Source organism: Malus domestica, chromosome 05 (genome assembly GCF_042453785.1).
Source record: "Malus domestica chromosome 05, GDT2T_hap1".
NCBI classification, from domain to species: Eukaryota; Viridiplantae; Streptophyta; class Magnoliopsida; order Rosales; family Rosaceae; genus Malus; species Malus domestica.
Genome location: NC_091665.1, coordinates 36047500 through 36073806, shown reverse-complemented (window position 1 = coordinate 36073806; position 26307 = coordinate 36047500). Strand labels below are relative to the sequence as shown.

At 38.9% G+C, this 26307-nt stretch overlaps 6 protein-coding genes across 12 annotated transcripts; 4 read left to right on the top strand and 2 right to left on the bottom strand.

Annotated features, from left to right (window-relative positions):
• The first annotated feature begins 100 nt into the window (after positions 1-100).
• On the top strand, positions 101-6061 carry LOC103435340 (pentatricopeptide repeat-containing protein At1g79540). 4 transcript variants are annotated; one of them, XM_070821251.1, is made up of 5 exons: positions 101-2983; positions 3460-3527; positions 4359-4518; positions 4947-5470; positions 5641-6061. In XM_070821251.1, exon 1 carries the CDS (start codon positions 518-520, stop codon positions 2873-2875), a length of 2358 nt encoding a protein of 785 aa, XP_070677352.1. In that variant the 5' UTR covers positions 101-517; the 3' UTR covers positions 2876-2983; positions 3460-3527; positions 4359-4518; positions 4947-5470; positions 5641-6061. The 4 variants fall into 4 exon arrangements, with proteins under 4 accessions (XP_070677352.1, XP_070677353.1, XP_028958723.1 ...); XM_070821252.1 differs by having other exon boundaries at positions 4359-5036; positions 5147-5470; XM_029102890.2 differs by having other exon boundaries at positions 4359-5470.
• A 727-nt stretch (positions 6062-6788) lies between these two features.
• Positions 6789-13092, top strand: LOC103409073 (pentatricopeptide repeat-containing protein At2g26790, mitochondrial-like). Of its 2 annotated transcripts, none has more exons than XM_070821253.1 (6): positions 6789-6989; positions 7197-7297; positions 8849-11664; positions 11762-11918; positions 12082-12221; positions 12827-13092. In XM_070821253.1, exon 3 carries the CDS (start codon positions 9114-9116, stop codon positions 10887-10889), a length of 1776 nt encoding a protein of 591 aa, XP_070677354.1. In that variant the 5' UTR covers positions 6789-6989; positions 7197-7297; positions 8849-9113; the 3' UTR covers positions 10890-11664; positions 11762-11918; positions 12082-12221; positions 12827-13092. The 2 variants fall into 2 exon arrangements, with proteins under 2 accessions (XP_070677354.1, XP_070677355.1); XM_070821254.1 differs by having other exon boundaries at positions 12040-12221.
• LOC139196240 (pentatricopeptide repeat-containing protein At2g26790, mitochondrial-like) lies at positions 10928-11539 on the top strand. The gene has a single exon (XM_070821914.1). The coding sequence runs from the start codon at positions 10928-10930 to the stop codon at positions 11537-11539; it is 612 nt and encodes a 203-aa protein (XP_070678015.1).
• Positions 13093-13456: 364 nt separating the features above from the next.
• Positions 13457-17494, bottom strand: LOC103435343 (isocitrate dehydrogenase [NADP]-like). 2 transcript variants are annotated; one of them, XM_008373733.4, is made up of 16 exons: positions 17351-17494; positions 17112-17255; positions 16540-16583; positions 16354-16463; positions 15978-16015; positions 15809-15886; positions 15661-15714; positions 15484-15585; positions 15287-15378; positions 15079-15182; positions 14727-14795; positions 14533-14648; positions 14330-14364; positions 14101-14243; positions 13868-13990; positions 13457-13779 (listed from the first exon to the last, which is right to left on the bottom strand). In XM_008373733.4, exons 1-16 carry the CDS (start codon positions 17439-17441, stop codon positions 13686-13688), a joined length of 1437 nt encoding a protein of 478 aa, XP_008371955.2. In that variant the 5' UTR covers positions 17442-17494; the 3' UTR covers positions 13457-13685. The 2 variants fall into 2 exon arrangements, with proteins under 2 accessions (XP_008371955.2, XP_070677356.1); XM_070821255.1 differs by having other exon boundaries at positions 17345-17446.
• An 842-nt stretch (positions 17495-18336) lies between these two features.
• Positions 18337-22062, bottom strand: LOC103435341 (serine/threonine-protein kinase RHS3). Of its 2 annotated transcripts, none has more exons than XM_070821250.1 (4): positions 21627-22062; positions 20902-20983; positions 20011-20801; positions 18337-19565 (listed from the first exon to the last, which is right to left on the bottom strand). In XM_070821250.1, the coding sequence occupies exons 2-4, from the start codon at positions 20938-20940 to the stop codon at positions 18695-18697; spliced, it is 1701 nt and encodes a 566-aa protein (XP_070677351.1). In that variant the 5' UTR covers positions 20941-20983; positions 21627-22062; the 3' UTR covers positions 18337-18694. The 2 variants fall into 2 exon arrangements, with proteins under 2 accessions (XP_070677351.1, XP_008371953.4); XM_008373731.4 differs by having other exon boundaries at positions 20902-21040; positions 21627-22057.
• Positions 22063-22891: 829 nt separating this feature from the next.
• LOC103419796 (peroxynitrite isomerase Rv2717c) lies at positions 22892-25608 on the top strand. Its single transcript, XM_008357889.4, has 4 exons — positions 22892-23259; positions 23405-23545; positions 24346-24414; positions 25219-25608. Exons 1-4 carry the CDS (start codon positions 23095-23097, stop codon positions 25336-25338), a joined length of 495 nt encoding a protein of 164 aa, XP_008356111.1. The 5' UTR covers positions 22892-23094; the 3' UTR covers positions 25339-25608.
• The last annotated feature ends 699 nt before the right edge of the window (positions 25609-26307 follow it).

Below are 26307 nucleotides of genomic sequence, written 5' to 3'. Positions count from 1 at the left end.
AATCTTTTTTTTTCTCAAATAAAACCCTAAATACTCATCTTCTTCTTTTTTTTATTTTTTTATTTTTTTATTTTTTTTTTCTGGAAGTAAAACCCTAAATCCTTGTTTTTTTTATTTATAATTCTTCTGAATTTTCCCTTTGGTCTAAATGATTAAATCCTTAAAACCCTAACAAATCTCCTGATACAGCAAAATACTCCCAATTGGTGCAATAGATTTCAAAAACCCACATCTTCTAAGCCTCTCATCCCACTCAGCCTCCACATTTTTCAAAGCCTCCAACCCCGTCTCCTCCATTTCGAAAAGCTCCATGCATAAGCTGCAATTGGCTCCCTTGCAGAATCAAAATGTTGAACTGAAACTCCTCCCTGATTGGTTTTCAAAGTTCAAATTTTCTCATCGATCCGAAACGGATTGAGGGTTTTACAGCGAATAATCCCGACTAGATTGCAAAGCGCAAAACCCAGAAACGAAAAGCTTGAGAATTTACTTGCAGAGATTAAAACACAATGAGAGAATGAATCTCTTACCTCCTATACTTCGACCCATCTGCTACTTCACTCTCAAGCCCCCGTGGCGGCGCCATTTTAGCACCTGCTCGGAGGCCTCCGTCACTGCTAATGAGCTCTTCACAATCCTTGAAACAGCCAACGGTATTGAGGACGCCCTGGAACCCTTGGCCCCCAAGCTCTCCAGTGACGTAGTGAGATCTGTGATTCGAGAACGGGTGAACCCACAACTGGCTTTTCGTTTCTTCATCTGGGCAACCAATAGAATGAAGCTTTGCAGCCGAATGTCTCAGAATTCGGTGATTGACATGCTTGTCAGGGACGATGCCTTTGAACTCTATTGGAGAACGCTGGAGCAGATACGAGAATACGGGTTTCCGATTGGTTCTGATGCCTTTGCTGTGCTGATCAATGGCTATGACAAACTGGACAGGGTCGAAAAGGCTGTGGAGACGTTCGCCCGGATGAAAGATTTCGATTGTAAGCCTAATGTCTCTACTTACAATTCGATACTGCATGTTTTGGTGCGAAAAGAAGTGTTTTTGTTAGCTTTAGCTGTATATAACCAGATGTTGAAGTCGAATAATAGGCCTACTAGAAATACATATGCAATTTTGATTGATGGGTTTTGCAAGACAATGCAAACCCAGGACGCGCTCCGAATGTTTGACGAAATGACCCAGAGAGGCATGGCACCCAATACCGTAACTTATACTATTGTTGTTTCTGGCTTGTGCCAGGCAAAGAGGACCGATGAGGCTCATAGGTTGGTTAATATGATGAAGGGAAGTGGGTGCTCTCCAGATTTGATTACTTACCATGCTTTACTTGATGGTTATTGTAAGACAGGTAGAATTGGTGATGCTTATGCACTCCTCAGGTCATTTGAGAGGGATGGTTATGTTCTTGGACTCAATGGATATACTTGTTTGATTCAAGGTTTATTTAAAGCTAGGAGATTTGATGAAGCACATGGGTGGTATAGAAAAATGATCAAGGAGGGCATTGAGCTTGATAACGTCTTGTGTACCATAATAATTCAGGGATTATCAGATGCTGGCAGAGTTAATGATGCTTTGAGTTTCTTGAGTGAGATGAGCGAGAAAGGTTTGGTTCCAGATGCCTACTGTTATAATGCTGTCATTAAGGGGTTCTGTGATTTGGGTCTTTTGGACGAAGCTCGGTCTCTCCATCTTGAGGTCTCAAAGCAAGATTGCTTCCCTAATGCCTGCACATACACCATTCTCATTTGTGGTATGTGCAAGAACGGGCTGGTAGGGGAGGCGCAACAAATATTCAATGAGATGGAGAAGCTTGGATGTGTTCCTACTGTTGCAACCTTCAATGCTCTTATTGATGGACTTTGTAAGGCTTCTCTGCTTGACGAAGCACACTTACTATTCTACAAGATGGAGATAGGACGAAACCCTTCATTATTTCTTCGTCTTTCTCAAGGAGTTGATCGGGTTACCGATAGTACCAGTCTTCAAACAAAAGTTGAGCAATTGTGTGAGTCAGGATTGATTCTTCAGGCCTACAAACTTCTAATGAAGCTAGCTAATAGTGGGGTTACGCCTGACATCATCACTTACAACATTCTAATCAATGGGTTTTGCAAGGATGGTAACATAAATGGTGCTTTTAAGCTCTTCAAGGATATGCAACTGAAAGGGCTCTCCCCAGATTCTGTTACATATGGAACGCTTATAGATGGACTTCAAAGGGTTGACAGAGAAGAGGATGCCTTCGTGGTCTTTGACCAAATGGTGAAGAATGGGTGCATGCCTAGCTCTGCAGTTTACAAAGCACTGATGACTTGGTCTTGCAGAAAACAGAAGGTTTCTTTGGCTTTTAGTCTTTGGTTGAAGTATCTGAGAAACCTTCCTAGCAGAGAAGAGGAAGAAATTAAAGAAATAGAGGAGAACTTTAAGGAAGGAAAAATTGAGAAGGCAATCAGAGGCTTGCTTGAAATGGATATAAAGTTCAAAGAGTTTAATTTAGCACCATGCACCATTTTGCTTATTGGTATGTGTCAGGTGAGAAGAGTACATGAAGCTTTGAGAATATTTTCTGTTCTTGATGAGTACAAAGTCACTGTCACTCCACCAAGTTGTGTGCACTTGATCAGTGGTCTCTGCAAAGAAGGGAATTTGGACCTGGCAATAGGTGTTTTCATTTATACTCTGGAGAAGGGTTTTATGTTAATGCCAGAAATATGCAACACGCTGCTCAAATGTCTTCTTCGTTCCCAAGACAAAAAGGATCATGCCCTTGACCTCGTTAGCAGGATGAGATCTTTAGGATATGATCTCGATTCTTATCTTCAGCAAACTACAAAATTTCTTCTACAATGTCACGGGAACTAAAAAGAAATGGAAACTGTCTCTCGGATAATTTTTGCTGATGTCTAGCACTGAGGAGCTACTTTGGTCCTGAGCCTGCAATTGCTTATGGGTTTGATTTTTACTGACAAGGTAACATCTCTTTTCTCCTTTTCACTCAATTTTAATTTGTCTGTCCGGTCTTTGTTTTACATGTTGTGGTGTTGTTTCTTTGTTATGATAATGATTAGCATTGGTTTTGCAAGCTGGCAATGTAGTATTTGTTCTATATGTATAAGAACTTCTAGCGTTGACAGTTTTCTACTTATCATGAAATTCTAGCGTTTATGTTTCTAGATTCTGCTAGAAGAGCTGAATTTTTAACTACATTGGACTTCTTATCCTTGTTTTTGTATTTGTTACTGGGTATATGTGAATTATTGTTGCTTATAAGGAAAACATTGGAACTGTGCCTTTTAATTTTTGGTTTCAATTAGCTTGTGGATTTGTTTCATTGTAGTTCTTATCTTCGAAGAAAAGGATAAACTACAAAATACAAATACAAAAACAAATAAGTAACCAGTAATTATCATGTTGTTGATATTTCTTCCTTTCCCTTATGTCTGCAGATGTACCACATGTATCTTTTCAAGCTTCTGGAGTTGTTCAATTGTAGCTCCCGTCTGTGGAGAAAAGGGTAAACTACAAATATAAAAACAAATAAACAAGCAGCATTTTTCGTGTTATTGATATATTCCTTTCGCTTATGTCTACAGATGTAACACCTTATGTATCGTTTCAAGTGCTATATTGAATTTATTGATCATTATTTGATGTGGCAAATAGATAATTACTTGAGAGACCGGCACAATTGTTTAATGCGTATACTTTTAAATACTTAAGCTTTCACCAAGCGCCCTATTCATGAATAAAGGCTTTTTTTTTTTTCTCTTTCTTCATGCTGTTTTAGTCTATTTAATTAACCTAAGCATACTTGTATGTATGTGTGTAGTTATGTGTTTGCAGATATGTCTGTGTTATGGGAGGACTGTGTGTTCCACTTGTTTAACCTGAGTTGTCACAATCCTGTGGACTTGGTGTGAAAGGTAGCAGGCTGAGAAGGCCTGAGCAGCCTCTCCATAAATGGGGGTAAGGCTAGCCGACATTCACCTCTCCCAGACCCTGCGTAAAGCGGGAGCCTTGTGCACTGGGCACGACCTTTAGTATATGTTGCTCTGTTTTATTTTTATTCTTTTTGCAACATGGTGAGCATGATATTGTGTTGATCCCATCTATATGTTTACATAGGCATAATTGTTCTGCTTAACAAGGAAGTCAACAGAAATTTGATCGTTTTGGTTTTCCCTTCTTTCTGTCTGCTTAGACATAGTTTCTCTTTGGCATTTTTCAAGTTACTTCCCTGATATGATTGGTGATTTTTGTTTCAGCAGTCCGAAAAAGCCAAGGAAACATTTCACCTGATCATTCTATGATTTCTCAGGAACTTGTGTTATTTTTTGTTTTCCAGATAAACCAAGGAGCAAGTTTATTTGCTGATAGTCATGCCATCAACAAGAGTATTGCCGGGTTTTCAGTTTCTCATTTTTAGACTAGAATTATGCATGGTAACTTGACTTGTTCTCAGTGGTTCTCTACGATTGACTTGCCAAGTGACTTGATATATCTGGGTATGTAGTATGGAGTTTATTTAGTTCAAGTATGACTTTTCTGGAACCTATGAATTTCAATTACATCCCTCTTGTTCTGAGCTTATGGAAGCATAATTTTTTGGCAAACCATTGCTTTCTACATTGCATTGATTGTCAACTTATGGATATGCACTGCTTCTGGTATGGAATTTCTCATTTTTCAGTTATGTTCTCGGGTTGGACAGAATGCATTGCCTTGCTACACTAATTGTCCTAAGTGGTGCAGCAGCAGTATGTTTAGTGTGTTAAAGAGACTTGTTAAAGCATCTTTGAGTTTCTGTAACCATTGTAGGTGCAATTTAATTGTAATTAAATGGACGTATTGATGTGTAATTAAATATTCTTTTCTCATTTATTTCCATGGACAGTTTTCTACTAATTTTCTTTATATCTATTGCTTATCTCAGGTTTGCTCCTCGCTGGCATGCTTCTCTTTCGAATCTCTCTTTTTGCACCCAAGTTTCTACTTGGGGTTCTTTTATTGCCTAGGTTGGAAGGTTGATTATAAGCTGCAACTTCCCAGAGTTCAAATCGAGTTTTCCTTTGTCATGCCGTGAAAAGCATCTTTTCTCCTTAAAAGTATTTTGCCCACTACCAATTTTGACAGGATCACACAAGAGCAGCCCCTTGCTATATTGGATAAATGAATGGTGAAGAACAACAAAGCAGCAGTCACTAAGTCTTATTTCAACGGCAGCGTCATGCTAAGGAAGATGTCTTCACCCAGGAGAGTTTCCGGACAAGGATTGATTTTTTGCCACAGGGAAAATGTTGGCAAACGACAGCTATTCCAGCAATTCTAGCAAGTTATCATGGATGTGCAGGACACCAAGAAACTTGGCAGGAAGTCTGTTAGCAGTGAACTTTTGTAGATAGGAGGGTGTTAGTTTTGCCAGAAGAAGCCCAGCTGCGAACCAAGCTACAAGGGCGAGTAAGTTTTGCACTTTTTTTCGACATGCTTTGTGTGGTCAAGACTCAAGAATCATTTGTTTCGGTATCTTGGTAGAAGGTTCTGTTATTATCGTCAGATTAGAGGTTGAACAGTGGATTAATGATTTGTTGAAGGTTAATCTCAACTTTGATCTTCTATTTCTGTTGTAGGTTCCATGTTTTGTTGACAATCCTTGTAAGATTCGGTTTCATAATTCGTGAAGGCTGAAGCTCATCAAGTAAAGAAAACAGAGGAATACTGAAGCATGCTCAGGACAATTGCTTGCTGAATCGGCATGTATGTGATAAATGTATACCTAGGACAAGCCATCTTTATGAACTACTGAGAAAATGCATCGTCAGGGCAAGATTACAGTTTTCTCAATTGAATTGTAGGTAGGTCGAAGAGAGCAACTTACATGTCACATGTCAGACGGCTTTTCCCTATCTCTCCTCGTTACGTGCCACCACGTGGAGAAATTTAGCAACTTTGCACTACTTTTTGTATGCACATTGGATTACTGAATTGAATCTCATGACCCAAAACAAGCTGAGGGAATGAGTCCTGAAAGCTGACGCACCTTTTGCACTACTTTTTGTCTGTGCACTTTGCTACTCAACTGTTGAGGGTGCGGTTACCTTACATGGAGACATTTTGTGGTCCGGAACCCGGTGTTGTTTCCTACTGATGAAGAGACAAACAACACCCCATAGCCCGCCCCCTCTCACATATCCCTGTGCCGGGTTCTGCACACAAAACTCTCCACATGAGAGCTTAATGAGTGCTTAATTTGAGTTCAGCAGGTGAAATTAGATCTTTTAATTGTGGCGTTTTTTGTCGATCTTTTACCTAGTACATCATTACTGTGGCATCTTGTATTAATCATAAAATTACATATAAGTTTTTTTGACATTATATGTTTAACACGAGACGCCGGAATAATTATATATCCAGGTCATAGGAATTGCTCTCAGAAACAAGGTTCCACAAAACCAAATTTGTAAAAATCCGAATTGGAAAAAGCAGGTTAACGGGCCCCTTTGAACCGACCCGGATTATGGGGGCGGGGTTTAACCGGAAGCGGAACTGGAAGTTGGTAACTTGGTCCGTTGGCGTAGGGTTTTAGGTTTTAGCATAACAACCTTTGGCCCTGTTTGGCACACCGTATAAGGCACCGGATAGTACTAATAATACGATGTACGATGTTTGGTGGTCGTTTGGATTAAATAGGCACCGGATTAAATAATCCGGGCCCACCTTTTTTACACGGCGTTCACCCGCTTGCTTATACCGTCCATATTCACGGTATAACTTAGTCGGCCTCGTCTCGATTCCTCTCCGCTCTCTCTGGCTCTCGCTGTCGCTCTCGCTCTCGTTTCCTCTCCGCTCGCTCTCGCTTCCTCTCCGTTCGCTCTCGCTCTCGCTTCCTCTCCAGGCGCTCTCGCTTCCTCTCCAGACGCACTCTTCCACTCCAGGCGCTCTCTCTTCCTCTCCAGACGCACTCTTGCTCTCATCCCAGGTTTGTCTTCTCAAATTCTTCTTCTTCGTTTGAATCACAGTTCGTCTTTTCAGTTTTCTTCTTATGGGATTCCACCCCTCCCTCTATTTTTCCCCCTCCTATTTTTCTTGCAATTTTCTTTCAATTGATTGAAGCTAGTTATTATTCTCTCTAATTATGCAATTGATTATGTAATTTTGTGTTTTAATTAAATTTTTTTAATTTTAGGGTTTGCTATTGGGGTCGAATTTAGGATTTGTTATTGGTTGTCTCTGGCGCAGTTCTCGTTTCACTTGTTGTCTCGCAGCTACAACGCAACCATACGGACGGTAAGCCAATTTCTCTTCGCTATTATTTTCTCTCTAATTTTGCACCTACTGGGATCAAATTTTGGTGGGTTTTGTGAATTGGGAATCGATTTCTGATGCTTTTAGAGAAATGGGTTGTCAGTGATGTTTTGATATTTCAATAGTTGGACTTGTGTGGCTGCATGCGTTTTTTTTAATTTTTGCTGGGTTTAGCTAACTGGGTTGTGCGGTTAATCTGTTTTTTCTCCAACTTTCTTACGATTTAAGTGCTTTTAGGTGAAGTACTTCCTGTGCCTATTTGTTCTGTCTTAGTAGCTCAGAGGTATGAAATTTGATAGTATTTCGTGTTAATTTTTAATTGAACTTGAAGAATGAGGAATGCATATCTTGCTTGTGATTGGGTAGAGTGGGAGTGGGAGTGTGCTTCCTGTGCCTATTTGATTATGTGTTGAAGTATTGCTTTGTTATGATTTCCTTTTGTCTGGCATTCTGTTGGTTGGGTGTTGAAGTACTGCTTTGTTTTGATTTCGTTAGCAGTTGTGGTTTACTGAATAGAATTGTTGATTGGATGTTGAAGTATTGCTCTGTTGATTGGGTGTTGAATAGAATTGTTCTGGTTTCGTCAAGTGAAGATGTTATCCTGACTCGTTTGACTGTGTTTCTTTGCTTGTTCTTATCCTTCCTGCTACTGTTTTTTCTTGCTGTTGGTGCAATTTTTAATTAGCTGGTGTGGTTTTCTTCTGTCCGCTGAGTTTCCTAGTTATCATTTCACCAAAGTTTTCAATGAAGAGAGCTGCTAATGACAATGATCTTGCTGTGACATTTAAAGAAATGCTTTCTGAATCAGTTGATAAGTTGGGTGAAGTTTTACAAGCTGCTTTTGGGAAGGAGTGGATCCAAAACTTGAGATTGCTTTAGAATTGTCAAAGATTGTAGTTGTTTTTTGTGTATCTTTTATGTTCCTGGAAAATATTTTGAATTTGATGTATGGAATTTACTTTTTTATTTTATTTTTTTGTTATTTGAAGATTTGTGTGGTTTTCAATAGGTATAAATATGAGAAAAGTTCAACAAACAAACAAAGATTTGTCAATTTTTTTTTCCCTTGTCCTATACGGTTCAATACCAAACACAGTATAAATAATACGGTCATTAGTCCGATCCTGCACCAAACGTCCGACTAATTTAGTCAGTACTATCCGGTGGCTATTTATCCTATCCGACAGAAATAGTCAGTACAGTCCGAGCTGCCAAACGAGGCCTTTAGGAATGGTTTGGTATTAATGTGCTTTGAAAAAAAACTGTTTTTTTTGTGTTGTGAGAATAAGCATATGTGAAATAAAGCAGTAGAGTGTTTAGTAAATTTTTTTGTAAAAGTGCTTTTGAAAAAAAGTGTAATAAACTTTTATGTAAAACAGATGTGAAAAAAATCGGTTTTTCAAAGCTGGGTTTTGCAGCTTCCTGGTTTTAGTTTTTTTTTCACCTAAAACTGTGAAAAAAAGTTGAAGCTGAATGTTTGCTAAACATAAAAAAGCTGTCAGCTTTTTTTTATAGCAGCTTGTTTTTTTTCAGAATCATCTCAGTACCAAACCAGGTTTAATCTGCTCACTTGAAAATTAGAAATCGTCCAAACCTCCGAGTCAGTGACTCAGTCTCCATTTTTTATTGGTGAATCGGTGACTCAGCCTCCATGAGCAAAAACAAAACTTGGAGAAGCTTCAACGGTGAATCCCAAGTAAGTTCTCTCTCTCTCTCTCTCTCTCTCTTCCCCTTTTGGTTCTTCTGCAATTGGAAATCCATGAAGGCGTCGTTGCTGCAATGAGTCTGAAAATCCTCCATGTATATGTGGCTTTCGTCCATTAGACTGGGTTTTCCCAGAAAATGCATTCACCCCACCCAAAACAATCACAACCGTTTGATCTTCGCCCATGGCGGCAGTGGCGGCGGTTCTTTCAAGTGGGCATCTTCCCAGGCGGCACTTGCCCTCTGGAACTCCAGTTCCTCCCACTCTGATGAATCATCTGATGATAATTCTGTCACTGTTTGTACCACAAACGTCGCTACCAATGGCGCCAATAGAACCCATTGCTTCTCCGAATTAGATACTTCTGGGGTTGTTAGCAAGCTCAACTGTCTAAGAAACGAACCCAATTTGGCGATTTCGTTCTTTCACCGGGTGAAGGGAGATGGCTTTCGACACAATGTCTACACGTATTCCGCGCTTATTAGAATTTTGTGCTGTTGGGGTCTGGATAGGAAGTTGGATTCTCTCTTTGTGAACCTTATTAATTGCTGTGAAGACCTTGAATTCGAGATTTCGGATTTGATGGAAGCGATTGAGGAGGGAATTGAGGTTTCCCCATCGATGATCCGAGCCTATGATGCATTGCTCAAGTCTTTTGTCAGTTTGAACATGTTCGATGAGGCTATTGATGTTTTATTCCAGACAAAAAGACGTGGGTTTGTGCCCCATATCTTTACGAGTAATTTTCTAATGAACCGCTTGGTTGAGCATAGTAAAGTGGATATGGCTGTGGCTATATACAAGCAGTTGAAGCGGATTGGTATGAACCCTAATGATTACACTTACGCAATTGTCATCAAGGGACTCTGCAAGAAAGGTAGCTTGGAAGAGGCTGTGGAAGTGTTTCAGGAGATGCAGGAAGCCGGGGTAACCCCTAGCGCCTTTGCTTACACAGCGTATATTGAAGGGCTTTGCACCAATCACAGGCCGGATTTAGGGTACCAAGTGCTCCAAGCATGCCATGGGGAAAATGTTCTTATCGATGTGTATGCTTATAACGCTGTCATTCGTGGGTTCTGCAACGAGATGAAGTTTGATGAAGCTGAAAGCATCCTTCTTGACATGGAAAAGCGAGGGCTGGTCCCTGATTCATATACCTACAGTGTGATGATCTGTGGCTACTGCAAGAGTTCCAAGTTGTTGAAAGCTTTGGCTCTTCATAATGACATGGAGTCAAAGGGTATAAAAACAAATTGTGTGATTGTTAGTTTGATTCTTCAATGCATGTGTAACATGGGCATGCCTTCTGAAGCGGTGGATCAGTTTAGAGAATATAAGAGCTTGGGAATCTATCTTGATGAGGTTTCCTACAATATCGCGGTAGATGCCTTTTGCAAGCTGGGGAAAATGGAACAAGCCTTAGAATTGCTTGAAGAGATGAAGTGTAAGCATATGGTTTTAGATATTATGCATTACACGACATTGATCAAAGGCTACTTTCTCCAAGGGCATGTTGTCGAGGCTGCAAGTTTTTTGAAGGAAATGAAGGAAAAGGGTCTGAAGCCAGACATCACTACGTACAATGTACTTGACCTTTTGGATTATATGGGGGCACATGGTTTTAAACCAGACTCTGTTACACACAACATGATAATTGAAAATTTATGTGTAGGAGGAAAAGTCAAGGAAGCTGAAGCGTTTCTATACAGTTTGGAATATAAGAATGCGGATACCTATTCTGCCATGGTCAACGGGTACTGTGAAGCCAACCATACAAAAGAGGCCTATGAACTTCTTATTAGATTAGCAAAGCAAGGAACTTTAGTTAAACAAGGGCTTGCTTTAAAGTACTCAGTAAACTTTGTATAGAAGGTGATAATGACAGAGCTATTTTGTTGCTTGAGGCAATGTTGGCGTTAAATGTGGATCCTAAAAGAATTATGTACAACAAAGTCATAGCTTCTCTCTGCCAGGCTGGAGAGGTGAAAAAGGCCCGTTGGGTTTTTAATTCTTTGGTTGAGAGAGGGTTAACTCCTGATGTCATTACCTACACAATGATGATGAATAGCTACTGCAAGGTGAATTGTTTGCAAGAAGCCCATGATCTCTTCCATGATATGAAAATGAGAGGGATTCAACCTGATGTCATCACTTACACAGTTTTGCTCGAAGGTTTTCCCAAACAAAATGTAAGAAGGGTTAATTCCTCTCGAGATGCAAGTGGAGATAAGGATGAAACTTTTGATGCATGTACTGTTTGGACTGAGATGAAGGAAATGGAAATAAGACCCGATGTAATTAGTTATACTGTTTTGATAGACAGGCAGTGTAAAACAGACAACTTTCAGGATGCTATTGCACTTTTTGATGAAATGATGAACAGAGGACTAGAGCCTGATATAGTGACATACACAGCTCTTCTGGCTGGCTGTTGTAGGAGGGGAGATGTGGATAGGGCTGTAACACTCGCTAATGAGATGTCCTCTAAGGGAATGCTGCCAAATGCCCGTATACTCTGAATTCTACAACGTGGAATCCTAAAAGCCACGAAAGTGCAGTATCGGAAGTAGGAACTTTTGTTGATTATCTGTGCCTGGATAGACCCATGATCTGTGAATCAATGAAGCCCCAACGGCATAGCATGGTAAGTTTTCTATTAAATAATGTGGATAATTTGTATTGATATGCATAATGCACAGCTTTTTGTTGTTCTATTTTGATGGATGGCAATTATTCTGCAGCTGGAGTGGTGTCCTGGAAAAACGATATGGCTTGCCCAAAATGACTTGGCGGTCACGGCAACAAGGATATGTATACATTTAGCCCTCCGCAGATCCCACAGCGGCAACCAAGAAGAAAACTTTGTTTGTAGGCGACCTGGAAGTCGATTATGCCTAGGTAACACTATAGCTTTGCATATGATTAATTTACAGCATATAAGATACTTGTACTTTAACTGTCATATTTGTTTCTATTATTCGTGTCACCCTTCCAACTTTTGATATTGCATACTGAACAGCTTTGTTGTTTCATTATGATGGGTGATATGCGGTGCTCGAAGTGACTTAAGTCGTGGAAATAGGGATATGCATACATCTAGGCATCCCAGGCCCCATTGGTAGGAGCCCTGTGCACTCGAAGTCAGCTAGAGGAGAAGAAAGCTTTGTTGGTCAGTCAGCTGGAGGTCAACCTTGTGTATAGGTATAATACATATTTGCGTATGATCAAACTACATCGTTTGAGAGTTGCAAAGTAGTCATATATACATGTCTAGTTTCATACATAAATATTGCATATTTGTTTCTATAATGTCTTCGGTATCAACACAAGAGAATCTTTCCTGTCATTATATATGCTAGCTTGTCTTCTGCCTTCATCTTATCCATCAAAAGCACTTGATTGCATGACTACAATTCTGCTTTCCCCTTTTTCATTTTAAATATTTAGAAGGGGAACGCGAGAGTTGAACACTAGTCATGAGTGTGGCGGTAAGTGCTCTACCGCCAGAACCATTTTAACAAAGTTCAGTAAACCTCTTTATGGGCTTGAAGTTATTTCCGTCCTGTTCTCTCAGCATATACTCACTATATAATGAATCATAGATATTTTCTGTGATCCTTATCGGGATTTGCCTTTTGTTTTATGTCCATTGCAATGCCTAACTCACTGTTTCTGGTCTCTTTATCTATTTTTTAAAACGTCAAGAAAGAATAATCCCCCACTTATTGGGAGAAGGCTTTGTTATTGTTGTTGTCAAGAAAGAATAATCGAAATAAATCTGAGCTTTGAGGTATACTTGTTTGCAGGTCAGTTTCTGCATAAGCTATACGCAAGTCATGGGATACATTAAGTGCCGAAACAGTGGAGAGAGTGGCTACTGTGACTGAAAAATCATGACCTGAAAGAAGTTGAGGAATCTTTATTTGCCTTTTGTTTTATATACCACGAGTGAGTAGGGGTGCAAATTTTAGCTTCCAATTAACGAAAAGATTCTGAGACCAAACATGACACTTTATAGTACAGAAACAATACACACAATTGAAACTAGATGAAAAACAACTTTTGAGTCCCACATCGGGTAATTATTTACAAGGAAGCGCACTAAATTTAGGTATTGCCGAACCTAGTAGCGTAGGCTTGTAACTAAGCAGGCATTAAAGCGATTGATGAATAATGGAGCTTAGGTTAAGTGAATCATGGTGATTGAAATCTATTCACTACTATACGGTGTTGTGAGGTCACTTTAAGCACGTCTTAAGTTACTCGGGTTAGGAGGACACTCCACCCACAATGAGGGGTAGCAAACAAATAAACACGCATTTGGAATCAACTGGAATTCCCATGGGCTTTCGCAGACGAAAAATACCTAGCCTCGGCGTGCTGCTTGGCCGAACTCCTCACCCTACAGCCCCTTTTTTAGAGAGAAGAGGTAAAAATCGGAGGAAGGAGCAATCTTCTTCAATCAAGTGTGACATGATCATTGTAACTGCAAACCGTACAAATTCTCAAGGAAAATTGATTTCCCAATACAACTATAAAATTTATCAAGAGTCCCACCCACATCGGAGAAAAACTTATTTGCGCAAGTGTTGATTTGTAAAGAGAGATTTCAAAGCTTTACCAACGAGTATGCTCCACCTATTTATTTTGAAGCTAATGCCGAGATTACAACTTTGCTCTGCTAGACAATCTAACTCTCAACTCATCAGCCACGGCGTCTATAAATTCTTCGGTATTCAGATACTGAGACCTAGTGACCCTGCACAAAACATGAAACTTTTTATCATACAGGAGCAGAAAACGCAGTTGAAAGTAACCAACAAAATACGACTCTTGACAGCACTTACTTAGGCCCATGGATGAGGAGTGCAAGATCCTTGGTCATCTTCCCAGATTCGACAGTTCCTACGCAAGATGCTTCAAGTTTCTCTGTAAAATCCAAGAGTCTGGCATTGCCATCTAACTTTGCCCTGATACGATAACACAGGTTTATTCAAACTCTTTATCTCATATTTCAAACAATTTCTGAACAGACACAAAATCCAAATACTTTCAACCACCGGACCATGCTGGCTAATACCTGTGTGCAAGACCTCGTGACCATGCAAAGATCGAAGCTATGCTGTTTGTGCTTGTTTCGCCTCCCTTCTGGTGGACCCGGTAATGGCGGGTTACTGTACCATGGGCTGCTTCAGCTTCAATGGTCTTTCCATCTGGGCACACCTGGAACCAAATCCAAGTTTTCATACATCCAAAGTCATAAACGTACCCCCACAAGCAGAACGGAAATACAAGACAGAAACGAATACCAGTATAGATGTCATCAGCCCCAGAGATCCAAAACCTGTATCGAAGTTTATTGAAAGGTAACAAAACATTAGCAAACACATTTGCCGGAACCATCAACGAAATAGTACATTTCCATTTGCTTCCAACAAAAGCAGCACCAAACGTTAAAATGGACAAATAGTTGAATACTAACTCACAGGCTTTAACAAAAGTAAATACAGACCTTGGGCCAAGAAGTCACTTTGCACATCCCCATCATAGTTTTTGCATGCCCAAACATAACCTCCCTCACTTTTGAGAGCATAGGCAACCATATCGTCAATAAGACGGTGTTCATACCTTCAAATCAGAGTATTAATTAGTTGAAAATCACCGAAGCTACGCAAACTAATCTGTGTGCTTGACAAGGTATCTCACCAAATCCCTGCAGCCTCATATCTTGATCTCCAATGAGCTTCATAAACTTCCTGGAAGATGTCCTTGAATCTTCATCAAATTCAAGAGTAAGAAAATGGCAATAAATATCCAATAGTGAAACGTTACATCTAGACATACCAACCGATAATGTAACATGGGTAATTATGAGCACAGAGCGTCCCATACCTTTCTCTGTCTCTCACTCTTTTGCATGAGCACGCACAGATACACTCACGCTCTAAGGTTTATGAGGGAATTTAATGGTTTAATTTTTTCCCCAATAACGAATACTTAGAAAAGAAAAGAAAAGATTAAACGGACAAAGATGAAAGGCAAAAGAATAACAGCAAACCTTCCATCATATTTCTTCAGAATAGTATTTTTAGTGCTAAGATAAAGTGGCCACTTTTTCTGGTAGGCAGTGTTCATGGAAGCCTCAGCAAAAGCTCGGATAGACTGCTCTCACATTTAAACATAATAAAAATAGCTGTTAGCAGCTCATTTACATTGGTAACAATGTTACCAGAATTTTTAATATTTTGCTCAAACGAAATTTGAACCTCATCTGTGTTATACATGGACAAAGCTATGCCTCCTGCGCCAGTAAATTTGTAAACCTCCCACTCTGTCTTCTCATTGGACCCATCAGGTACTGCAAAGCAATAGATAAGGTAAAAATGTACCTTTATGATGTGTGTGTGCAGATAAGCAATTTACACAAGCGCACTAGATTTCAACTTCTCTACAAGCAATTTACCAAAAACCATTTTAAGTTTTCCAGGTCCTTCTATGATTGCATCAGTTGCTCGGTACTGATCACCAAAAGCATGTCTCCCGATACATATTGGCATTGTCCAACCTGAAATGAACACTAACTTATAGCTCTTTTGATGTTGATACGAGGACAAATTTAGATGACATAATAATAGCCAACCTGGAACAAGACGGGGAACATTTCTGCAGATAATAGGTTCTCTAAAAACAGTACCTGCAGAACACGGAAATGCATTGGCTGCTTACAATCGATCAAACACAGAATATACAATGGTAAATACTAAATATCGAGGGATTATTCAACTGACCATTTAAAATGTTCCGTATTGTCCCGTTTGGACTCCTCCACATCTGTTTCAAGTTGAACTCCTTCACACGAGTTTCATCTATTATATCCAAATAAATGATTCAGATCATCACAATAGTACATTATCCAAATTATGTCCATCAAAAAAGCCAAGTAGTCCATCTATATACCAGGAGTTATGGTTGCACACTTTATTGCAACATTGTACCTACAATGACAAGAACAGAAACGGTAAATTACAAAAAGAAAGTAAAGAAGCATCAATATGTGATAAAGTTGTCTTCATGAAAAAGAAATAGGTTTAACAAATATGATAATGGTACCAACAGAATACGGAAAATCATGCCTAGTACGAACCATTTGAATCGTCATTCCATTCAAATTATGACAAAAACTAGATTGTGTGAGCCCATTTAAACATGTCAAACTCGTTCCAGTAATATTTAAAAATAGTAATAAAGATAAAATGAAGATAAAAGTAGTAATGTTCTTCAAGGGTACTCCAGTATAGCAAAAGAGCAGTAAAGGAAGAATAATTGGACATACTTAAGAGTAGCTTCTGCACTTTCAATTGTGACTCTATCACTGGTGGCATCACGATTAAGGATCCCGAGATCAAAGTACTTGATATCCAACTCCAGAAAGGGAAAGATAAGCTGTGGAACACGAAAAACAAGTTACAGATTCATCAAGAACATGAAATCAACGGGAACGCCATGATAACAAAATTACCTTGTCTTTAATCCATTTCCAGAACACCCGAGTCATTTCATCTCCTGCATCACGGAAATTAGACATCATAACTAAACACAGCTAACAAGATGCTGAATAAATCTTTCTCGTACAGCTCCGAGCCTCCGGAAAATACTTATACGTCTCAATTCAGATGTAGCATTGCATCTATGTCCTATGATTTTAATAAGGTAGTTTGCACGCAATTCGGCTTAAATCAACAAAATAGAACATTGATCATTTAAGTCTATTTGAAAAAATCTCAGCTCAGAAACATCATAGTAGCCCTAAAAAATTCACCAAATCTTGTAATTCTACGATGATCATCTACTTTTATGGAACATATTAATTGGGTTGTCCTTCAAACCTGTATTGAAGGGCATGCTCTGATCAATGGGATCAATCCAAAAACACAACTTTACTTTGATAATTTGTATTATGCCAATCAAATCCATATTTTCCAGATTAATTCAAGCATTCAAAAAAGCAGAGAAACATGCCGTTTTTGAGCAGCTTAAACAAGAGTTCACAGCAAAACAATGGCGGAAAGTAGAAATCAGAGAATCTCATACCGTCCATTTCGACGATTGGGTTGGTCACCTTGATCTTATCGAAGGCCTCCATTTCTCCCCCGACACCAAAAGAGGTGAAAGTTTCGTGCTTTTTGCCTCGCAAGCTTTGGTCTTTGGCGAGAGAGAAATCAGAAGCAGTCAAAACTGAAAAGTGTGTAAATTTGTTGTTAGTTATGGAAATTGAAAGGTCGGTGGACGAATTGGGAATTGAGAAATGAGAGTTGAGTGATGACAAAAACGTTGTATTTCTCGATCAGATTGAAAGTGCAAGTCCGCGCCGTGTTGATAATTGCTCGGTTGGATTGTATTTACGAGGAGAAACTCTGCCATCTTTCTTCCCTGTTTGACTCAAACTAATTTCCCATTTATTCCACGTGCATTCCTTTTCGAATATTTGGATTTCTTGTCCAACTATTTTTATTATTTCATCAAAATCCACCCAAATTCATGGTTTGCATTGTTTTTGTATAACGTAATGCGAGTATTTGAACCCGAGACGTTTCTTAATATTTAGAAGAGAAATAACTAGTTGATATTTGTTTACATTTGAGTTGTGCCACAAGTAATCATACATGGTTGATCTTTTCAGCATTTATTTTTGTATCCACGATGATTGCACGTTTGTTTTAGCTTTTTTTTTTTTGAAACTTTAACGAAAAGCTCTCGTTACTGTTCATTTTAATAAAAAAAACCATATTTTTACATTAAAAAATCAAATTTTTTTCATTAGTTTTTTTTTTTTTTTTTTTTTTTTTTTTGTACCTTATCAATGTAAAGTGTTTTTAGGATGAGACCCCAATTTCTTATGTTGTATTGGAGTTGTACATGTTTTTTTTCATTCATGTGATATAGGAGAGGAAAAATTGAGCTTGAAACCTCATGTGAATGGACGAATGCTAGAAATTTCGCCAATTAGTTTTTTTATTGAACTTCAACTTCATGGTTAGCGTTTTAGTTATAAGAGTTTGGTATTTATTAATCACACTTGAAGGCTTGAACAGGACCAAACAGCCGCCTTATAGTTTTCATCCCAACCCCTTTTCTCAAACATTCCTTGTATTCAGTCTTTTGAATATTCACTTTGGTTTTCGGCATATGCCCTTTTTTTGCAGTCCCAAAGGCCTGCTTGAGTAGGCATCTTTACCAAGTGCAAGAAGGAGATGCCTAAACAAGTCAAGGGTTAGAGACACAATATCCAGGAGGAGTTGTGTAATCAAACACGAAATTCAGAATCAATGGAACAAATATTAGTCCTACTGAATCATTTGAGAGTATGTTACACCAGACCAAATACAAATCATACAATGTAGTACATATCGACAAATCCTTAACACACAAATCTACGTATATACACACATGAAAGAATGACATGCAAAACTTCGGATGCAATTTCCATCCCTATATATGAGTTTTTATTTCCCCTTGCCTAGAAAGAAATCAATAATATTCTGTCAACAAAAGTTTTCCCTGTGAAACCCTCAACATGTAATGCTATTAGTATTTATCTCATTGGGTTGCAACGTTTTGCTCTTTGTACAGTGTAGTTTTCCTCCCGAGATGTAACATATCATCCGAAAGGAGTGCTAGAAGTACTCAAACTCTACATAAGATGAATCATTGCTACCGTTCTTCTTATCAACTCCCACGTCTGTCATCTTTTTGTCTGCAGAGTTCACCTCCTTGCTGGCATATTGTGAAAAGTCTACCGGTTCAGGAATGTGGGGAGGCATGGCACATCTCACCAGAGCCCAGTTCACTCCCTCGAAAAATGGGTGTTGCTTTATTTCTGTGGCACCCCTTTTGTATGCAATTCGCTTATGTGGTTCTTTCACCAAGAGTCCTCGTATGAGATTACGCGCCACAACGCTCACTTGTGGTGTTTCTGGGAATTTCAAAGACTGGCCTACAACGTTGAAGAGTGTGGCACGATTTCCATGACCCTTGAAGGGGGTTGTCCCATGTAAGAGCTCGTATAAGAAGATACCAAATGTCCACCAGTCCACTGCACTACCATGGCCCTCTCCACGAATAATCTCTGGGGCTAGGTATTCATGTGTTCCAACAAATGACATGGAACGCACATTTGTAGGCTCTGCCATCAGTTCAGGGAGGGAACCATTAGCAGAAAGGCCAAAATCTGATTTGGATTTCCTGTTTTTCTTGGTAGGTAAAATGCGTGGAAAGAAATGGGATGGCTGCATACAACCCTGCACAGCAAGGTCATCGTCTACAATGCCCCCACCACCACCACCGGCAGCACCACCATTGCTTACATGGGCAGATGAAGACTTGACTAGCGTAGGATTGACAGAACAACGGAGTGAGAGATCAAAGTCTGAGAGCATGATATGACCCTCGTCTCTTACTAGAACATTTTCTGGTTTTAAATCCCTGTACACAATTCCTAGCATGTGCAGATACTCAAGTGCTAACAAAATCTGTGATGCATAAAACCTGCCAAAAGATACAAAGTAAGAACAGCAATCTAAACGTCTAAACTTTCATCAAGCTTTAATAAAAGAATTCTATCAGTCAGCATATAACATATGCAGCTCTGCAGCTGGCAAGAACCATTCTTCCCGTGCCACTGTCCATAAACACGGCAAGGATAGAGACCTATAATCTACATTATGTATCCAACTATCAACGAAGTAACTCTTGCATCTATAAACGTAATTTCATGACATCTACATCCCTTACAATGCAAGAAAGGTACTTTAACTGTGCAACTTCAAGCAGTGAATTGAAGCGTCAAACTAGTATTTCCAAGACAAACCTCATTGATTATGCTTGTAAGGAAATTTAATAGTACGGATCATAGATCAAATATATTAAAAATTAATCGCAATCAACAATTAACTAAAAATTATGCAATCAGAAGAACTGGAAAGGTACTAACCGTGAAGCTTCCTCTGTAAAATGCTTGTTTGGTTGCTTCTGCCGAAGAGAATGTAGATTACCTCCACTACAGTACTCCATGACCAAGCAATAGAACTTATCAGTTTCAAAGTAAGAATAGAGAGTGGGCAAGAATGGGTGGTCAAGAAGTCCAAGTATCTCTCTTTCTGTCTGTGCTCGCAACAGCTTGTTTCTACTAGCAAGAGACGCCTTGTCCATGACTTTCATGGCAAAAAATGTGTTTGTTCCTCTGAGTTCAACAAGATACACACTGCCAATATCTCCATATCCTAGGCGCTTGAGAAGCCGAAAATGGCTAAGATTAAGTGGGGAACCTTTAGAGACCATGTTAATGGCATCCCACCGCACGTCGCCACCAGTATGAGGCCTGAGGGGTGCACTGGAGGAGCTCTCTAAGCTGTCAGAGCGGGAGCTAGTGCCGCTCATTTGGGTAAGTTTGGTGACAGAATTGTTACTTTTCATACCTCCTGTAGCCATTCCTGTTGAATTGGTTAGAAGTTCAGAATTTGCAGGTGCCATTGGGCTTGGAGATGGACGATTGTTGGTGATTGTCTCAGCTGTAGCCTTAGTACTGAGTTCTGTTCCTTTGGAAACTTGATCCACTTGCTGAGGTCCACCTGATGGATTATTGGTTGACCTGGCATTAGATTTACCTGTTCTATCTACGTTTTTTGGGTCGTAAACCTTATCATTCGATGAATTGGCACCACTCTTGACCTGAGATTTGATCTTGGTTCCGTATTTTGTTTCTTCTGACGAGCTATAACTCATCTGCATTAGAGCAAGAAAATATTCCAAGACATAAAAATTGCTAGATTAACACCTTTACAGAACAAAAATGCATAACCAAGAATTGATATGGAGCGCTTACCTCAGAAGAGTCAGAAAAATTGGCTGGATTTGAAGACATGAAATTGGGGTAACAATGACACAACACCCCTCAAAGGTAATTCCTGATCATATCATCACAAAAATCCATTACTTCTAGCACAAGATAATGTCGATTTAACCTGTACTCACACAAGAAGATAATCGGAGGTCTTTAGCACGCAAAAGTATACTATACTCATCAAAACATCCTCTACCAGCCAATTACAAAACCCTTTAAACTAATATCATCAGGAGAAGAAAGGAGCCCAAACTCCTCATTTTTTATCATGTTTTATATACATATATTTGTAACAATCACCATTAAAAAATAACATTCCTCTGCTACAAGCAACAATATAACATACTTATTTATAGTCAAATAACATACCCTTTGTATGCATATACAAATAAAAACAGTATGCGGCTGGCACGTATGAGACAGAGACACAAAAACCAAAGTCAACGTACAGAAAATAATACTGCATGAAATAAATCAAATTAGAACTAGTCAAATCTACACAGATAAACTAAGCAAAGAAATCAAATGCAAACGCAAAAACAAAAAAGAAACCCGTCTGCAAGAAAAGAAACCCAGCAAAATAAAAGATTGCAGAGAATGCTGGACCAACCAGAAATACAATGTAAACCCAGCTAAAATAAAAGAAACCCATCTGAAATAAAAGAAACCCAGCTGAAACAAAAGATTGCAGGGAATGCAGAACCCACCAGAAATTCAATGCGGCAATGAAAACCAACAAAGCTGCAATCTTTTCCCCTTTGAAGCAGTGATTGTTTGTTTCCCAAGCAATTGTCAAAGGAAGACGAAATCTTTCTTGAAAAGTGGGGAGAAAACGAAAGAAGGAATCATGGGTTGGAAAGGGAATGGGAATTGGTGGGAATTGAGAAGGGGAATGCGCTGGTTCTTGACTCTTGAGTGGACCACCACACAAGCCCGGAATCAGGAGGAGGAGGAGGTGTGAGGAGAAATGGGAGAGAAATTTGTGGAACAGAACCAAACTAGAATTAGGAAACCCCAATTTTCCATTTTCCATTATATAAATGTGAGAGAAATCAAAGATTTTGGGAATTTTGGGATTGTGTTTTAGTTAACTTCAGCAAAGAGAGGGAGGGAGGGAAACGGTCATGGCTATGGGGATGGATGGTTCGCCGTTTAATCCTCTGTGAAATAGTGGTCGGACTGCCTTCTGTGAGCTGGCCTCTCATACTCCAGTGGCTGGTGGACACGTCGGATACAAAATTTTCCAAGTTAATTGTGATCATCGACCAATTTTTAGTTGTGACGTGTTTTAATAGCAGTGGTGTGAAATTTTATTTTTTAAGTTATTAACTTTTTAGCATACATATCCTACCATTTGCATAATGATACGTAATGTATCATCCTGTGTATCGGTCACACTAAAAAATCTCTCGTGATCATGAGCTCTTTGTTAGATATGGGGAGCCAAAATACCTTGCATGTTTACTAATTTGCAATCGGTAAAATTAGAGGAAAAAAGGAAAGGGATCATTTCCATCAAATCTATGGAGATTCAGATCCTTAAAATTTAATCCAACAACTAAAGTTATTATAACTTTGTAAAGGAGTCCTAATTTTTAACTGTTGGATCAAATTTTAAAGTCTCGAATCCCTTGATTAGGTGAATTTTGTGGAAGAAATCCAATGATCACTTTCCAAATAAAAAAAATGATGAAAAAAATAGACCCAGAACAATTACTTTCGTAAGCAGTCTAATTCTTAATTTCTATGATATAAAGATACAATATTTTATTGTCGGAGCCACATCTTGTCAATGAGTCTAAATCATTTATTTTTGTCTCTTAATTCATGTTTGTTTGGAAAATAAGTTTATGAGACAGATATTCAGGGTTAAAATGGTAAATGAAGATCTAATAAAATTTTGAAAGAGATTATAAAAAGATATAGAGTGTTAAAAATTTTGCGCAAAACCGAACCTAATAACGTTTTAGACTTGGCGCATAATCTAAACATTTCTCTCATTGTTTTTTGGTAAATTAAGAAATAAATTAATAAAGGACTTAGCCGACGATGAAGATTAAAACTTTGGTAATTGGACGAGCACTAGGCACGCGCGGCAGAGCAGAGGCAAAAGAAGACGAGAATAGCAAAGCCATTTTTTACTGTTAGCCTCAGCCTGCTGCCGGAGATAAGAAGATGGAGGGTGTCACTGCTACAGCATCACCGGACATACCCATGCACCCAGCAATAGCACCAATCTCGTATCTGCTGGGTACATGGAAAGGACAAGGAGAAGGTGGGTTTCCCACCATCAACTCCTTCTCTTACGTCGAGCACCTCAATTTCTCTCATTCCGGCAAGGTACGTACGCCCGGCCCTCCCACTTTCTCTTTTCAGCAACTGAGTCAGCGAGTTGACTCGGTCAGCGAGTAAACAGTAAACTCGCTCTCTGATTATCTTATCTTCTTTGCTTGCCTCTGACGATCTGGTTACAATTTCATCGCAGCCCTTCATAGCTTACACTCAGAAGACATGGAAATTGAATTCTGGGGAGCCAATGCACGCTGAGAGTGGGTTTTGGAGGCCCAAACCAGATGGTTCCATTGAAGTTGTCATTTCTCAAAGCACCGGCCTTGTCGAAGTTCAGGTGACTGCTTCCTCTAACTCTATTGAATTGCCCCTCTCAAACTTTCTTTTGTTAATTTTGACCAATATGTCGCTGCCCTTTTGTTTTTTCTTCTCATTTCTTCTGTTATTTTTGAAAGGAATTGAAAATTTACATGCTTTAGCATTTACAAACAACTCCATTCAAATAAAGATCGAGTCTTTTGATGACCCAGATTCACTAATGTACATACCCATGTGGGCCATTTCCAATGCAACTTTCGGTTTCGTAGGATTGGATTGGAATGGATAACTTACTATATTCAAGGTGTATTGAAAAGAGAAGTGCTATTCACACATCTATTTTTACCTCTCTCACACACCGTTGTTAATTTTTTACTATTTATCTTCTCCAATTCATTCGCTTCGACGGCCAAACATTGAGAGGGGTGTGTGGGAAGTAAAAATGGGTGTGTGGTTAGCACTACCCTATTGAAAATAGTGGGGTTATTCTTTTTCTTTCTTCAGAGCTTCTAATTTTTGTTGTCTCTTCTGGAAATCAGGTATATTTGAGATTTCTTTAGGTATTTGCTACCAAGGAGTTGATTTGATTTGATTTGGTTTCCCCATTTGCAAAAGAAATTTACTTGATATGGAATTTACAGTTCCTAATTTTGGAATGCTTACTTTTGTAAAAAGTGAATGCAAGTTTAGCTGATAATTATGGCTTCTATCTGCATGACTCTGAAAACAATTGTATGAAATTTTTTCAACAAGTTTTCATGTCTCCTACTTGGTGCTTTATTTGATCTGCTGAATTTTTTGTTCATATAATTCCTTTAGAAAGGGACGTATGATGCAGAAGAGAAAGTAATAAAGCTTCAGAGCGAGCTTGTGGGCAATGCTTCTAAGGTAATTTAAGCTGATCTTTGGATACAATAATTACCATTATTCATGTCGAAGTTCCATAGAACTGGCTCAAAAAATGCATGCTGTTTATTTTCCTGCTACAAGTAATCTTCTGTAGAAGAAATAAATTGATATATATATATATTGAGTACTACAGTTGGCAGTAAGATTGTGCTGGCAGGATATTGGTGCTGTAGAGTTTATAGGTATAACATATAAGCTATATTGGCACAGTTGAGAGCTTCTTTGACAAGTATGATGATTTTGCTGCTAGAATCATGGCCGATGAGGTGCCACAAGGATCTTGAGATATTACAAAGAGAGATGAACATTTTACAACTTTTTTTCTTTCGAACCTTTCAAGATCTGTTCAATATGAATTTGCCTGGTGCAATGTGTCGAAAATTTGCAAAATGGGTGGGGGTTTAGTATGAACAAAAGCAAAATAGAAAGTATAAGAATCGGATGAGGTCAGGGCCTTAAAATAGGGAAAGACAAAACCGAAGTATATCTACAGAATAGGTGACAGAATATCATATCTAGATTCGCTTGGAGTCCTTTCCCTTGATGTTTTTTTAGTATACTAGTTATTCTTTTGGTTTAGAGATTTATGAAATCTAGTATCTTATCCGTGGAGGCGACCACAAGTTGAAAAGAAATATGAGTTAGTTTCTAAGATGTCTGATTTTAGATATTTTGTTCTATGAATTATAAACCAATCTTGATGGTTTCAATAACAAAAATGATTTATCTGTCCTTAAAAATGAAATTTGAATAAATTATGATGCTTTTCTGTTTTGGGCATAGGTGAGAGAGATAACCCGAGTTTTTAAGTTGGTAGATGAAGAATTGTCTTATGAGGTTCAGATGGCCACAAATCTCACCAGTCTTCAACCACATCTGAAAGCCTCACTCAAAAGAATCTGATGCATTTATGTTGAAGAAAAAGTGAAGTTTAGAAATTAGCATCGGCTTAAGTGCAAAGGGCATATCAGAGTTTGAAAGAGAAAAAGCACTACAGGATACTATCTTCTGATATTTTATGGTTATGTGATTTATCCCCTGTACTGTGACTCGAATAACCCCTTGCACAAGCTTTGGGTGTATTTATCTCAATATGACAGATATTATTGAAGGCTGTAAGTTTTCGGCAAGTTACTAACTTGAGGATTACAATGACATGTATTTGCTTTCTCAGTTCTGACCTCAGGATGAATTTATTCTTCCAATTCAAACATGGTAGATGAAAGGTTTAACTTCAGTTTGTTGATCAGCCGATAAAGCTCAGTCTGCCGGTCTCTTCCACTTGCCTATCAACATTGAACTAGTGCAGAAGGAATCATGCAGCAGCTGACATGAAACCCCTCTGGTAAGACTCCAATCTTTGTAGGGATGATCCCTTCCATAGTGTGGTGACGGAAAACATGACTCGGTGTTTTCTCGGACATCCTATGTAGCAAGTTAATCTGTGGTGGTTAATAAATCCTTAATTACCAAGCAAGTCATGAAAGCATGCTTGGGAATGGCTCTACCATGCCAAACAAGGTGCCACCGTTCCTCAGGGGCCAGGGCTGCCACAACTCTGGAGCTTTGGGCTTCAAATTGGGCCAAAACCATTGCTGGATTATATCTTATAAGGGAGGTTGTGTGTACACCGAAATTTCATCTCTGGACACTCTTATTTCTCTAGACACCTAGTTTACTCTCACACTTTTTTTTTTTTTTTGGAGATTTTTTTAGGAAAACTAATTAAAAGAGATTGAAAACTTTGAGTTTTAACCAAAATGACAAAAAGGTGTTGTAAGTGAAGAGTACTAGGAGTGACTTTTTAGAGTAAAAATGTCCTTAACGTTAAAAGTGAACAATACTATGAGTGTTTCATTAAAACTCATTTTT

Coding starts and splice junctions, on each gene's coding strand:
- LOC103435343 (XM_070821255.1), bottom strand. CDS start 17,441: ATGGCAGAGTTTCTCCTCGTAAATACAATCCAACCGAGCAATTATCAA. Junction 16,016..16,353: donor AGTGCAGAAGCTACTCTTAA/GTATGTCCAATT, acceptor TTGTCATTGTAG/GTACAATGTTGCAATAAAGT. Junction 15,183..15,286: donor CCATGTATAACACAGATGAG/GTTCAAATTTCG, acceptor ATGTGAGAGCAG/TCTATCCGAGCTTTTGCTGA.
- LOC103435341 (XM_070821250.1), bottom strand. CDS start 20,940: ATGTCTTCAAATCCAGCCAATTTTTCTGACTCTTCTGAG. Junction 20,802..20,901: donor ATTTTTCTGACTCTTCTGAG/GTAAGCGCTCCA, acceptor GCTCTAATGCAG/ATGAGTTATAGCTCGTCAGA. Junction 19,566..20,010: donor TTTACAGAGGAAGCTTCACG/GTTAGTACCTTT, acceptor ATCTTTTGGCAG/GTTTTATGCATCACAGATTT.
- LOC103435340 (XM_070821251.1), top strand. CDS start 518: ATGAATCTCTTACCTCCTATACTTCGACCCATCTGCTACTTCACTCTC.
- LOC103409073 (XM_070821253.1), top strand. CDS start 9,114: ATGTATATGTGGCTTTCGTCCATTAGACTGGGTTTTCCCAGAAAATGC.
- LOC139196240 (XM_070821914.1), top strand. CDS start 10,928: ATGTTGGCGTTAAATGTGGATCCTAAAAGAATTATGTACAACAAAGTC.
- LOC103419796 (XM_008357889.4), top strand. CDS start 23,095: ATGGAGGGTGTCACTGCTACAGCATCACCGGACATACCCATGCACCCA. Junction 23,546..24,345: donor CCGGCCTTGTCGAAGTTCAG/GTGACTGCTTCC, acceptor TAATTCCTTTAG/AAAGGGACGTATGATGCAGA. Junction 24,415..25,218: donor TTGTGGGCAATGCTTCTAAG/GTAATTTAAGCT, acceptor TTTTGGGCATAG/GTGAGAGAGATAACCCGAGT.